This window comes from Zootoca vivipara, chromosome 1 (genome assembly GCF_965207765.1).
Source record: "Zootoca vivipara chromosome 1, rZooViv2.hap1.1, whole genome shotgun sequence".
Classification (NCBI taxonomy): domain Eukaryota; kingdom Metazoa; phylum Chordata; class Lepidosauria; order Squamata; family Lacertidae; genus Zootoca; species Zootoca vivipara.
In genome coordinates this window covers 52,334,364-52,346,658 of record NC_142582.1, presented here as the reverse complement: position 1 = coordinate 52,346,658, position 12,295 = coordinate 52,334,364, and the positions used below count along the sequence as shown (strand labels likewise).

At 47.2% G+C, this 12,295-nt stretch overlaps 1 protein-coding gene across 3 annotated transcripts in view; it reads left to right on the top strand.

Annotated features, from left to right (window-relative positions):
- Positions 1-12,295, top strand: part of SSH3 (slingshot protein phosphatase 3) — a 29,141-nt gene that overhangs the window by 14,142 nt on the left and 2,704 nt on the right. For 2 of the 3 annotated variants that reach the window (XM_035125598.3, XM_088663739.1), the window contains 9 exons: positions 2,516-2,634; positions 4,606-4,677; positions 7,811-7,876; positions 8,100-8,294; positions 8,992-9,085; positions 9,357-9,485; positions 10,265-10,311; positions 10,596-10,742; positions 11,853-12,053. In XM_035125598.3, coding sequence (XP_034981489.2) covers positions 2,516-2,634; positions 4,606-4,677; positions 7,811-7,876; positions 8,100-8,294; positions 8,992-9,085; positions 9,357-9,485; positions 10,265-10,311; positions 10,596-10,742; positions 11,853-12,053 — 1,070 coding nt within the window. Of the gene's footprint in view, positions 1-2,515; positions 3,983-4,349; positions 4,678-7,810; positions 7,877-8,099; positions 8,295-8,991; positions 9,086-9,356; positions 9,486-10,264; positions 10,312-10,595; positions 10,743-11,852; positions 12,054-12,295 lie in introns of all 3 variants that reach the window. The other variant, XM_088663745.1, reaches the window with a different exon arrangement.

The following is a 12,295-nucleotide window of genomic DNA, read 5'->3' as shown; positions in this document are numbered from 1 at the left end:
CAGACTCCATTTTCACCCACTCAGCCCTGCCAAGGCCCAACACTTAGGGCAAATTCCCTTCCCTGCTTGGCTCAGCATTGCTTACTGTTGGAACAAAAAAAATGATACAGCTTTCTGCTGCCAAGCCCGGCCAGTTTAAGGTTCATTCTGTTCATCAAATGATCTTATCTTATCAGAGCTGACCTTCTGTAGTAACGCCCACAAATTACAATTAAAGCGCATGGCTTCACCCACCCCAAAGAGCCCCGTAGGTTGGTGCTGTTTACTATAGGTCTGCGATTGGTAAACTATTTGTTTATAACTTATTAAATTTCTACACCCCCCTCCATCTGAGGATCACAGAGTGATTTACAATATGAAAACACAAAAATACATAGCACAGTAACAAACGAAAACAATAACATCCCCATCACCACAGAGCGTTTGTTTTATTTATTGCAGCTCCCATGGGAAGTTGTGACTATTAAGGTGGTATAGCTGTGCTTTAAATGTATGTTAGTGGGATTCTTCTCCTCAATGGCATAAGTGCTTTCCTGCCCTCCTATCCAGAGCCACCAGCTGTACCCAGTGTGCCTTGCTGCTGTCCTACAGCCCTGGTTGGGCAAGCCGTGCCACAAGAGACAACTGTTCTGAAATGAAAAAGGGCTATTTTCTGCAGAAACAATATTTCAGAAAAGGGAGGTGTAAACCTGTGTCTAGACAGTATCACTTCAGGCTGTGGGTGGGATTCACATGACTGAATCCTTCCATCGTGGGATTGCACCCGAAGCCCGAAAGGGCAAAAGTTTACTGCCTCAGTGAGAACTCCTTAGTGACCCACATTGCTTCCCAGGCTAGTTCAGCTGGTCTGTGGAGTAGACACCCGACTATTAACTCCTTCCTCTTGACCTTGATCTTCACCTTTCTCCTCCTCTTAGTGTGATTCTAGAATCTGTGTTGCCTCTTGCCTGGGAGTCCTGTGATAAACTGATTCCGCTTTGCCTTCCTGCTGCAAAACTCTGCACTGGAGAGGCCTGGCTTCTGAGGGCTTCATTGTCCACGCTTGTGGAGGCTCAGAGCAGGGCGGCGAGGGATTCCTCTCCTTGAGGAATGCGGTTTTCAGGCAGACATTCCGCCGGGAGCTGCAGCCACTTCCCCATTTATGGCCTGCGGGGCTTTTGCTCTCTTGGGCAGACTGCCAGAGCTGGCGTCTCTGCCGAGTCTGATCCCGGCTTTGGCTTTGGGGACTCTGCTGGGAGGTTTCCAAAGTAGCATGTGCTGGGTTTTCTTTCTTTTCTAGAGAGTGAGTCACAACAGCCTCCAAGTCCCTGGGGCAGTTCCTGAAGGCAGTGGTTCTCATGCCGCTTTCTGGTAGCTGCTGGTGTTCTTGGGAGCTTAGACATGGCTCAGTCGGAAGTTCAGTAGCAGTAGACAAAGATAGCTTGCCCCACTGTGGATCTTCCCTTGCAGTGTGGAAAATGGAGAACTAAATAAAGAAAAATGCATCTGTCTAGTATACTCTCAGTTCAGGCAAGTCAACACAGTGGATGCTCGGGTTGTGAACGTGATCCGTGCGGGAGGCACGTTCGAAACCTGCAGCGTTCGCAACCTGCAGCGCCACGTCTGCGTATGCACGGGTCACAATTTGGTGCTTCTGTGCATGTGCAAAGCGCGATTTAGTGCTTCTGCACATATGCGAGTGCCGAAACCTGGAAGTAACCCATTCAGGTACTTCCGGGTTCGGCGCAAGACACAACCTGAAAAGACGCAACCTGAAGCATCTGTAACCCGAGGTATGAGGTCTCATATGCTTCTCTAGTGGTCCACAATAACACTCCCTGCCCTCTGTGTGTGTGTGTCTTCCCAAACCCCTTGGCAGAACTACTGAAGATCTATGGCATTTGCCAATGTGGAAAGTGTGCAGAAAAATATGAAAAACACTCCCATAACACTTAGGTCCCGAGGCCCTTCCCTGTGATCCTACCACGCAATGCCAAACTGCATTCACTTAATCCAGGGGCGGGGGGAGGGCCTTTTTCTGAAACTCCCGTTCTATTTTCCTAATGATTTTGTGCTAAAAGCCTTGTATAATATAATTTTCAATGGATGATTTAATAGCTTTGAGAACCTCAGTGCCAGGGCTCTTGGGCTCAGAGATGAAAATGTGACGCACTTATTTCTGGATAAATGTAAATGGAGTCTTTCCTCAAAACCTCCCCCCCCCACACTGAAAATTGCACAAATGGCTACAGACAAGGAGCAAGATGCACTCTGTCTTAGGCCTACTTGGATTATCCCAAGTTGCTATCTTATGTTATTTCCACGCAAGTAACAGTATGGTACTTAGCTATGACCCTGGTCTCAGGAATCATGGAATTTTTTCAGAAGTTGCTGGTGGTGCTAAACAAAGAGCTACCCCTGGATCTGCCAAATGCACTACCAACAGTTATGGTGGAATCTTGCTGGCATATGTGTGGAGGTGACATACTGAAGGACAGTCTTGCAAGGACTGTGTGTTTTTTCCCCCCTCCTCCAGGCTGTGAGGCTGGAGTCGGCTCGAGCTCACCGGATCCGGTACTTGCTGGTTGTGTCAGCAGCAGAGGTGGAGAGCAAGAGTGAGATGGTGCTGCTGGGAGTTGACTTCCCTGAAGAAGGGTGAGGACAATGGAAGGAGCAAGAAGGTGCAGAAGGGGTGGGGCCCAGGCACTTCTAAGCTAGAAAGTGTTATAAGCAAAAATCTGCCCTTATTCCCTTATGGGGTACACAAGAGCCCTTACTGGGTTCTCCATCGGTCGGAGAATATAACAGAGGCCAACCAGGGAATTTTGAGAAGCAAAGCCTTTATTTTTGCTGTTGCAACAGGGTCCTTCCCTCATGCAGGAAAACAAGGAAGGAACCCCAAACAAATGTGTCCTGCCCTTAAACAGAAATTTGTAATTGGTTTCAGCCCCCCCCAGAAGCATCACCCATATGTCACAGAAGGGGTGTAGCCCAAGACCGCCCTCCCTAAATTCATCATGGATACATCATGAAAGGGGAGGTCTGGTGGCAGTAATCTGAGTATCCTGGACCCTGCCCCCTGCCCCCAAAACCTAATCAAGTAAAAAAAAAAGAGATACTTACATTTCCCTGTTTCTCAGCCAAGTTAATCACACCCTTTTGTCTGGCACTCAGGTTATCAGGATGCCAGAGACAATGAGAAGGTTTCCACCACCCCCTTCTTCCTTGTAGAGGAACACCTGGTCAGAGAGAGTCAAAATGGTGTCAGTCAGGCCTGTCTTCCTGTGCTGCTTCAGACATGTGCCTGTACATTCATGTACATGTTTATGAACAATTATTATATATATATAACCTTAAAATTCTTACAACAAAAGCTTCCAGCAGTCTATACTGTCCTGCCTTGTATCTTCTGCATGATGTCTTTCATCAAGGCTTGGATCAAAATGAAATACTCAATAAAGCTGCTATCCTTAACTCACTTGCCTGAGAGTAAGCCCCATTTAATTATATGGGACTTTCGTTCTGAGTAGACATGACTAGGATTGTGCTGAAAGTCTCTTAGACTACAGTCTGATGCACACTACTTCCTTGAAAGTAAGTCCTATTGAACTCTGTGGATCTTACTTCTGAACAAACATGCATAGGGAACAGGCAACATTCTCTGCTTCAGTAACCAAACCAAGGTTGTGTTCCAAATTACCATTAGCTGAAGGCAAGTACCGTTGAAATTAATGGGGCATGCTTCCAAGAAAACGCACTTAGAAGAACACAACCCCTTTTCTCTCTGCATGATGTTTGTTCAAAACCCTTATCGGAAGCATCTTTGCTTCAGAGTTCTTTCTTTCTGTCCTTCTCTCTCTCTGTGTGTATCTAAACTCCTTAATGTCTTTTACTCCCTGGTCGAACTGGTTTGGCAACCCTTCACCCAGTCTTTCCTCCCCACCCCATTCCCAATGTCTGTGCTCCAGAAGAACCTTTGTTTATGTGTTCAGTAAGGGCACAGGCGAGGACCCAGGTGGCGCTGTGGTTAAATCACTGAGCCTAGGGCTTGCTGATCAGAAGGTCGGCGGTTCGAATCCCTGTGACGGGGTGAGCTCCCGTTGCTTGGTCCCAGCTCCTGCCAACCTAGCAGTTCGAAAGCACGTCAAAATGCAAGTAGATAAATAGGAACCGCTACAGCGGGAAGGTAAACAGCGTTTCCATGTGCTGCTCTGGTTTGCCAGAAGCGGCTTTGTCATGCTGGCCACATGACCTGGAAGCTATACGCCGGCTCCCTCGGCCAATAATGCGAGATGAGCGCGCAACCCCAGAGTCGGTCACGACTGGACCTAATGGTCAGGGGTCCCTTTACCTTTACCTTAAGGGCACAGGCACTCGAGCATGCGGCAGGAAGACGTCCAAATCAAGGAGCTGAATGGAAGATAGCAGTGCAGTTCGCCAAGCACCTCTGTCACAGCTCTGGAGTGCTTGCTTGGCTTTGCTATCAATGATTTTTACAGTGCTATTGAAAAAGCAGGTTAAGAGGCGAGTGCAGACGGGGTAAATGGGGAAGGTTTGTAGGAGAAGCCCAGGGACTGTAATAACACCTTCAGTAGCCACCTGATCTCTTCTCTCTTTGCCTCCCAGCTCGACTGCCTGCACGCTGGGGATGGTGCTTCCGCTTTGGAGTGACACTCAGGTCTTCCTTGATGGCGATGGGTAAGACAGACCTAACTCCACCAGGCACCCACAATGCTCCTTGTAATAGTAATCCTCATATAAGCTTTGTGCTTTGCAAACAAACTAGGCTACTCAAACAGACTGAGATAGTGAGAGGCCCTTTTTTGGGTGTGTGTTTATTTTTCTCCTCGCCCAGTTTCACCAACACTGCCTCCTCTCTCACCTGACTTAAAAATGGTCTCCACAGACTACAAACCACTGACGTCCTGAATAGCTACGGGGAGGGTTGTGGGGGTTTTTATGTTTTTGTTTTTGCTGTCTCTCCCTCCTGTATTAAGTAGAAACCAACCATTCTTTTCTGCGTGGTCTCTTTTTCTTTAAAAAGTCTCCTTGAGAGCCTGCCTCATGCTGTGTCTCATCTTATGGTTGTTGTTGTTAATAATAGTCATGTAGCACCACTAATGTGCACAGCTTTATTTCAGTGAGTCATATAGTACTTGTGTTTGGTTCCATGATGGAAGAGGGACTAGGGTATGTGTGTTCATGCCAAACTTTTCACAGGAAAGGTATGTTCTGAAGGAAGTCCAAGGGGGTCTACTTCACGCAGGTTTTCTGGAGAGCAGTTCTAGGCATAAGAGGCAAAGGGGGTAAAAGGCAGGGTCATCTGAGTTAGCAGGAGAACTTCAGGCAGTTGAAGGTGGTTGAGCTTGAGGCACAAAGGCCTTGAGTGGCCATATTTTGGGATAAAAGAGCAAAGAGATGGACCTCTGGGCCTTAATTAGCCGTGTTTAGGGAAGTTTTTAATGTTTGATGTTTTATTTTGTGGATGTTTTATTCAGAGTGGATGGGGAAACCCAGCTGGATGGGCGGGGTATAAATTTATTATTATTATTATTAAAGGTAAAGGTAAAGGGACCCCTGACCCCTGGGGTTGCGTGCTCATCTCGCATTATTGGCCGAGGGAGCCGGCGTATAGCTTCCAGGTCATGTGGCCAGCATGACAAAGCCACTTCTGGCAAACCAGAGCAGCGCACGGAAACGCCGTTTACCTTCCCGCTGTAGCGGTTCCTATTAGGGGCTAACTAAGGTTCAGGGCCAACCCAATGTATTTTGGGGGCTCAGGCAAAAAATAAATAAATACATAAATCCAAATTGTACCCGTCAAAGAAAAAATAGAAAAATAAAAAGCAGACACTTTGCCACCCTTAAATCTGAGGCAATCCACCGCTCCGGCTAATGGTATGGCCAACTGTTCGCAACCCACCACAAGCTTAAGCCACTTAACTCTGCACTGGGGCGTGCCCATAGGCTTCATATTCACTGTGTCTGGCCCAGGCCAAGATTTATTAAAGTCAGGGTTATGGGATCAAATCTGCCATGAACTTTATGCACCGGAACCAGTCGCATTTCTCAGCAGGCAACTCAAAGCGAACTCCTTTGACTAGGGCCAGCCTGGATATCCAACAGCCAGTCCTATTGACTGTGTTCCATCTTCACTAGTGGCTGTATTGTAGGTCATTCTAAGGTGCACAAGGTTTTAGAAAGTATCCTCACACCTCTCCTGCAAACTGTGCACTACAATCCAGGGACGCAGACCTAGGCTTTAACTGAAAACCTTCAACTTTGTAGTTAAAGCTTTAGGTTAGTGTTTCCCAAACTTGGCCCTCCAGCTGTTTTTAGACTACAGCTCCCATCACCTCTGACCACTGGTCCTGTTAGCTAGGGATGATGGGAGTTGTAGCCCAAAAACAGTTGGCAACCCAAATTTGGAAAACACTGCTATAGATTACCATTCTCACAATTACAAGTGAAACTCGGAAAATTAGAATATCGTCGAAAACTGCATTTATTTCAGTAATGCAACGTAAAAGGTGAAACCAATATATGAGATAGATGCATGACATGCAAAGCAAGATATGTCAAGCCTTTATTTGTTGTAATTGTAATTATTTGTCGTTAGGCGGGTCAATTATAAATGGAATGTAATTAATGAAATGTAATAGAGATGTTTATTTTTTGTATTATTGTAACTATTTGTTTTATTACTGTGGAATTTCCAAAAGAAAGCATTTGTAAAAATTAAAATAAAAAATAATAAGTTGCATTACTGAAATAAATGCACTTTTCAGCGATATTCTAATTTTCCGAGTTTCACCTGTAGGACCTCACTGGAGCAAACAGAATAGCTATCAGTGCTAAGAGCTGTTACCCATGGGTGGAGCCAGGATTTGGGGGGGGGGCAGAACCAATGTGATTGTTCAGTTAAGTATTTGTATTGTTTTACTTGATCTAGAGGGGCAGCTGCCCATGCTGTTGTCTCAGTCCCCACGTACCCTAGTAATGTGTTCTGTTACAGTTAGACAATGCATTTGCCATTAAAAAAAAAATCAGAACTCCTTCAACAGGACATTGGCCAGTCAGTAAACCACAACTGCAAGCAATCAGACTTTCAGGTTTCCTTGTCCAGAAGGGAAATCAATAGCTCCCTGAAACTCCAGACTAGTTTACACTGCATAGTCAGGAAAGTCACAGGAGCATTCCAACAGCTGAGGGGCAAAACCCACAATACAGGCCTCATTGTAATATATCACACATTAAAGACAATTGTCTGTTTAACTTCCAGAGTTACACAGATAGTCTTTATTGCTTTGCAACTTACTTTTCTGGCTCCCCCACCCCCCGAGGAAAAGTAATCACAGACTAAACTCAGTGGGGCCTGACAACTGGCCTGGTCTCCGTAGAGTTGTTAGAATTTTCCATATTTAACTTGTCCCCTGCAGAAAACTTTATGGTTACAATGAGAGAAGAATACTTTCTTTGCTAAGGCTGAGAATTTTTAGAAGGATTAAGCAGTGCAGAAGAAGCGTACCTAAAATATTGACTTCAGCTGGGACCATCCTTTCTAGAATGCGTAGATTAAGGTTGTTGCCATTGCACAAGGCAAGAAGCAACACCATCCTGACTTTTAGATCTCAAGAGCAGAAAAGGATCGGATTCTCTTTTTTTGCTTACAAATGGAACCTGGCACCATGGAAGACCTCAAACTAGTTTCACAACCATGCCAAGTACTGCATTGTTATTTGCCACTTTCCATATACTGCCCTGTATCTGCATCTCAGATGGAGCACTCCCAAGTTACTTGTGCCACTATTCTCCCCTTCTCTTTCCCCAGGGGCTTCAGTGTGACGTCTGGGGGGCAGACCCGTATCTTTAAGCCCATTTCAGTCCAGACCATGTGGTAAGCAAGGCTTTTAGGTGGGGTGAAAAGCGCAAGGACATGGGTGGGAAAGGAGGAATGCGTGGGGAAAGGATATAGTTGCTATTGCTTTTGGTAGGATGGGATAGGGGCATGATGGAGGAAAATGGGAAGAGAGATGTGCAATTCTCTGATGGCAGTGGTAGCCTTCAGAGGATTTTTTAGCGTATCTCTGATGTCGTCTGACTGTCATCTCTGCTCTCAGGTCAGCGCTGCAAGTGCTGCACAAGGCATGCAGCGAAGCCGTCTGCAACAACCATTTCCCAGGAGGCAGTGCGTTGAGCTGGACCGAGTGGTATCAGAAGGCTGTGAACTCGGAGCAGAGCTGCATTAATGAATGGCTAGCCATGTCCGACTTGGAATCTGTGCGGCCCACTTCTCCTGCAGCCTTCTCTGACCAGTCAGTGATGGCCCTTTCCCTCCTAGGGCTGGTTATAGGCTGCGAATGATGTAGTCAGCAGAGCTGCAATGGTTCCAAGGTGGAACTCTTGGATACCATGCAGTAGTCCAAAGCACAGACATTTGAGGTGGCCCTACTAGCCAGTTTTAGGGATTACTCTGCAGAAAGTTCCTCTTCTGTGGGTCATGAAGGCTTCTTGTTTTTGTTTTTTGTAATAATAAGGGAGGGAGGGAGGGAGGGAGGTGCTGATCAGAGACACAGATCAGAGCAGAAGCCCACCCCCAGTTCAGGGCATGTAGCATCACCTTTTGTGGTGCACTGGAGTGGAGTGGTTTGGGTACCAAACTAGGACTTGAGAGAGACCCAGGTTAACATTCTCACCCAGCCATTGAGTTCGCAGGGTGATATTGGGTCAGTCAGAGCCAATATCCTCACAGCAACTTGTAAGAATAAAATTGAGGGGGGGGGAGTAATCCTTAAGGCCCTCAGAGGAAGGACGGGATATACAAGCAATAAATGAATGAGCGCATTTACAAATGCGTTAAAAGCTATCTAGGGAAATGCAAAGCTTTGGAAGGGTGTCAAGATTTGTAACCCTACTGCCAATGGGGGAGGGGTGCTCTAGGCGTGCCATGGTGTCTGGAGCAGAGTCTGGCGAGCCAAGAGCTTTGCCGACCCCTCCGTCTCTGTGCCTCAGGCCGACAGCACAGGAGATGACAGAGCGGATGATCCGGGCCAAGCTGCGTGAGGTGATGGCCACCACTGACCTGGAGAACATCACCTCCAAGGAGGTGGGATGTTGGGCCAAGGGGGTGAGGGAGGAGGGGGAGGGGGAGGGGAGAGAGAGAGAATGTAAGGGAATGGAGATGTATGTGGGATGTGGGGGTGGGTGCAGGATATGTAAAACAGGGACTGGGAAGAGAATTTGGGAAAGGAATGTGGGAAAGCAGGGGTATGTATAGGGGTTGGGGTGATGGACAGGGAACGGGCATGTCATTAAAAAGCAGCCAGGCTCGAAAGCGACCTCAGGCTCTCACAAGCTCCCTCCCTCTCTTCCTACAGATCCGTACAGAACTAGAGCGGAGAGCCGGTCGGAGCCTGAACGACTATAAGGAGTTTATCGACAATGAAATGCTTCTCATTATGGCTCAGATGGATCGGCCCTCCAGGATTTTTGACCATCTCTACTTGGTGAGGAAGTACAGGAAAGGGACCCATGATGCCAGCAGACTGGAGCTCCAAGCCCCTAAAAATGGCAGTCCCTTCTCCCAATTTAAGAGGCATCAAAATTCTTTCCTGGAATGGCAGGAAGATGGAAGCCTTGCTGTTATTTTGAGGCCTCCAGGCTTTGCCTTCCCTTCCACGATAAGAGGAAGCAAAGCACCTTGTAAAGCCTCTCCCTTCTTCTACCTACAGGGCCTTCTTGAGAGATAGCCTGGGGCACCAGGTTTTTTATTCTTTACTTCATACAAAGTTGAAGATCACAGCAAGCAGCTAAGGCTGCAGTCCTAAACATATGGTTTGCATTGAAAAGGCTCCATCTTTGGTGGCCATCAGTCTAGCCTCAACAGGTGGTGGAACGTACAGAACAGCCTTGGAAGCTGACCTAAGAAACTGGGCAGGCGGTATTAAATTAGTATACCACCCTATACCCATAGTTCTCAGGGCAGTTCACAGTTACTCCCTGCGCATAAAAATCACAACCAAGGACATCAGGAAGACAACTCTCTGCTATCTTTCTACATGCAGGCAATTTTTCCTGTTGGGGACATATTCAAAACCACAGTTCCATCATCTGCAGTCTGCAGTGGTATATAAGCTAGAAGGGACTCGTACCACATGATTTGGTTAAATGTGGTGTTCGGTTTTGAGTATTTAATGAGCAATCACAGGATGGCTGAATGTTTGTAAACTATTTGCACTTGCCTGGGACTGAGCTCTATGCGTGGTGTTGTTCCTTTTTGTCCCAGGGCTCTGAATGGAATGCAGCCAACTTTGAGGAGCTTCAAAGGAACAGGTATGTCACCACAAGATGCTGCTCAGAGAGCAAGACTAGTACCTTCGGGAACTTCATCTGATCTGGATTCCTTGGACACTGAGATGACCATTCGCCACACCTCTCCATGTAAACTTGCCTTTTAGTCGGAAGGGATTTCTCCTGTGCATTTTAACCCGACTGAGATACTGAGCAACTGCAGTGGGGGATGTTTAGGAAATGGGACATGGTTTAGTTAGTTGAGGCCATGCTAAAAACATGGCGAAAAAGAGCTGCTCGCATTCTCGCCTTGCCTTGCCTTACAGGGTCAGCCACATCCTTAATGTCACCCGTGAGATAGACAACTTCTTCCCAGAGCACTTTACGTACATGAATGTCCGGCTCTATGATGAGGAAACCTCACAGCTGCTGCCGCACTGGAAGGAAACCTACAACTTCATTTCGGCTGCCTGGTGAGAAGCGGACACCAGGATAGTAGTTGTTATTTCAGCTGCTGCACTTGTGCATTGCAAGCTGGGCTAACCAACATGGTCCCCATCTAGTCAATGGGATTGCAGGCACAGAAATGGGTTTTTCAGTGGGAATCCAAGGGCCGAGGTGGAAGAGGAGGGCTCTTTTCACAAAAAGCCCCCACCTCCCTGGATGAAATGTCAGCTGTTGTTTGAGAGGGCCTGTGATACCAGGTAGGACTGTCAACCCATTCTCTCCTTTCATCCCAGAAGATTTTGCAGGTGAGAATTTGGCACAGCCCTTGATAGTAATAGTAGTAGTAATATAAATCCCATCAGACTGGGTTGCCCCAATGCACCCCCTGATTCATTAAGAAGTACCATACCATCAGATCCTAGCTTTTTATCTCCTTCCATATTGGAGGATTCATAGCTCAGAGCTACAGTCACCACTGCTGGAAACAATATCTCGAAATTCCCATTGTTGCCTTAGCTCAGCATTCAGGAAACTGTGATGCCACTCTACACGATGTTGGACTGCAACTCCCATCAGCATGGCTAATGGCCAGGAGTGATGGGGGTTAAGAGTTCAACACCATATGGAGGGGCAGAAGTTCCCCATCCTTGCCCTAGCTATATCTCTGCTTCATTTATTTTTATTACTACATTTATATCTCACATTTCCTCCAAAGATCTCAGGGTAGCACATACTATTTTCCTTTCCCCCAGTTTATCTTCACAACGACCCTGTGAGGTAGGTTAGGCTAAGAGATGGTGACTGGCCACAGTGAGCTTGCTTCCTGGCCAAGTGGGGATTTAAACCCTGGTCTCCCATGTCCTAGTCCAGCACTCTAACCACTACACCACACTGGCTGTTGAGCGACCATAATGTTTTCCAAGTAGCAATGATAGTCACTCACTTGGATTCATCATGATCACAGCAGAGTGGCCTCAGCATAATATAAGTAACCTGTGCCTTGGCAAGTGTTGAGTTAGGCCAAGAAGCTGGGGTATCCTACTCTCGGCTGAGGGTACAGCAACTGGATGCTGAATTTCATGACTGCCCTGGGTGATGCTGTAGCCCTGCTTATACCAAATATTCATTCCCTACAGGGCGCAAGGCTCTCGGGTGTTGGTGCACTGCAAGATGGGCGTGAGCCGCTCTGGCTCCACAGTGATTGCATATGCCATGAAGGAGTACGGGTGGTCACTTGAGCAGGCCCTTTCCCATGTACGGGAACGACGCCCAATTGTCCACCCCAATCCAGGATTCATGAGACAGCTGGAGCTTTATCAGGGCATTCTGGACGCAAGGTAAATCCAAGGGAAGGGAGAGCAGGTCTGGTCCATAGCTGCCAAGTTCTCCCTTTTTTTAAGGGAAATTCCTTTATGCTGAATAGGCTTCCTCGTGAGAAAAGGGAAAACTTGGCAGCTATGGTCTGGTCACTGTGTATGTATGTGGGGAGGGCAAGGGAGACTGATAGGAGCTGCAGCTGACCAGCCTGATCAGACCCCAGCAGAAGGCTTTGTTGTTATTGTCCAAGGGCCAAACTACA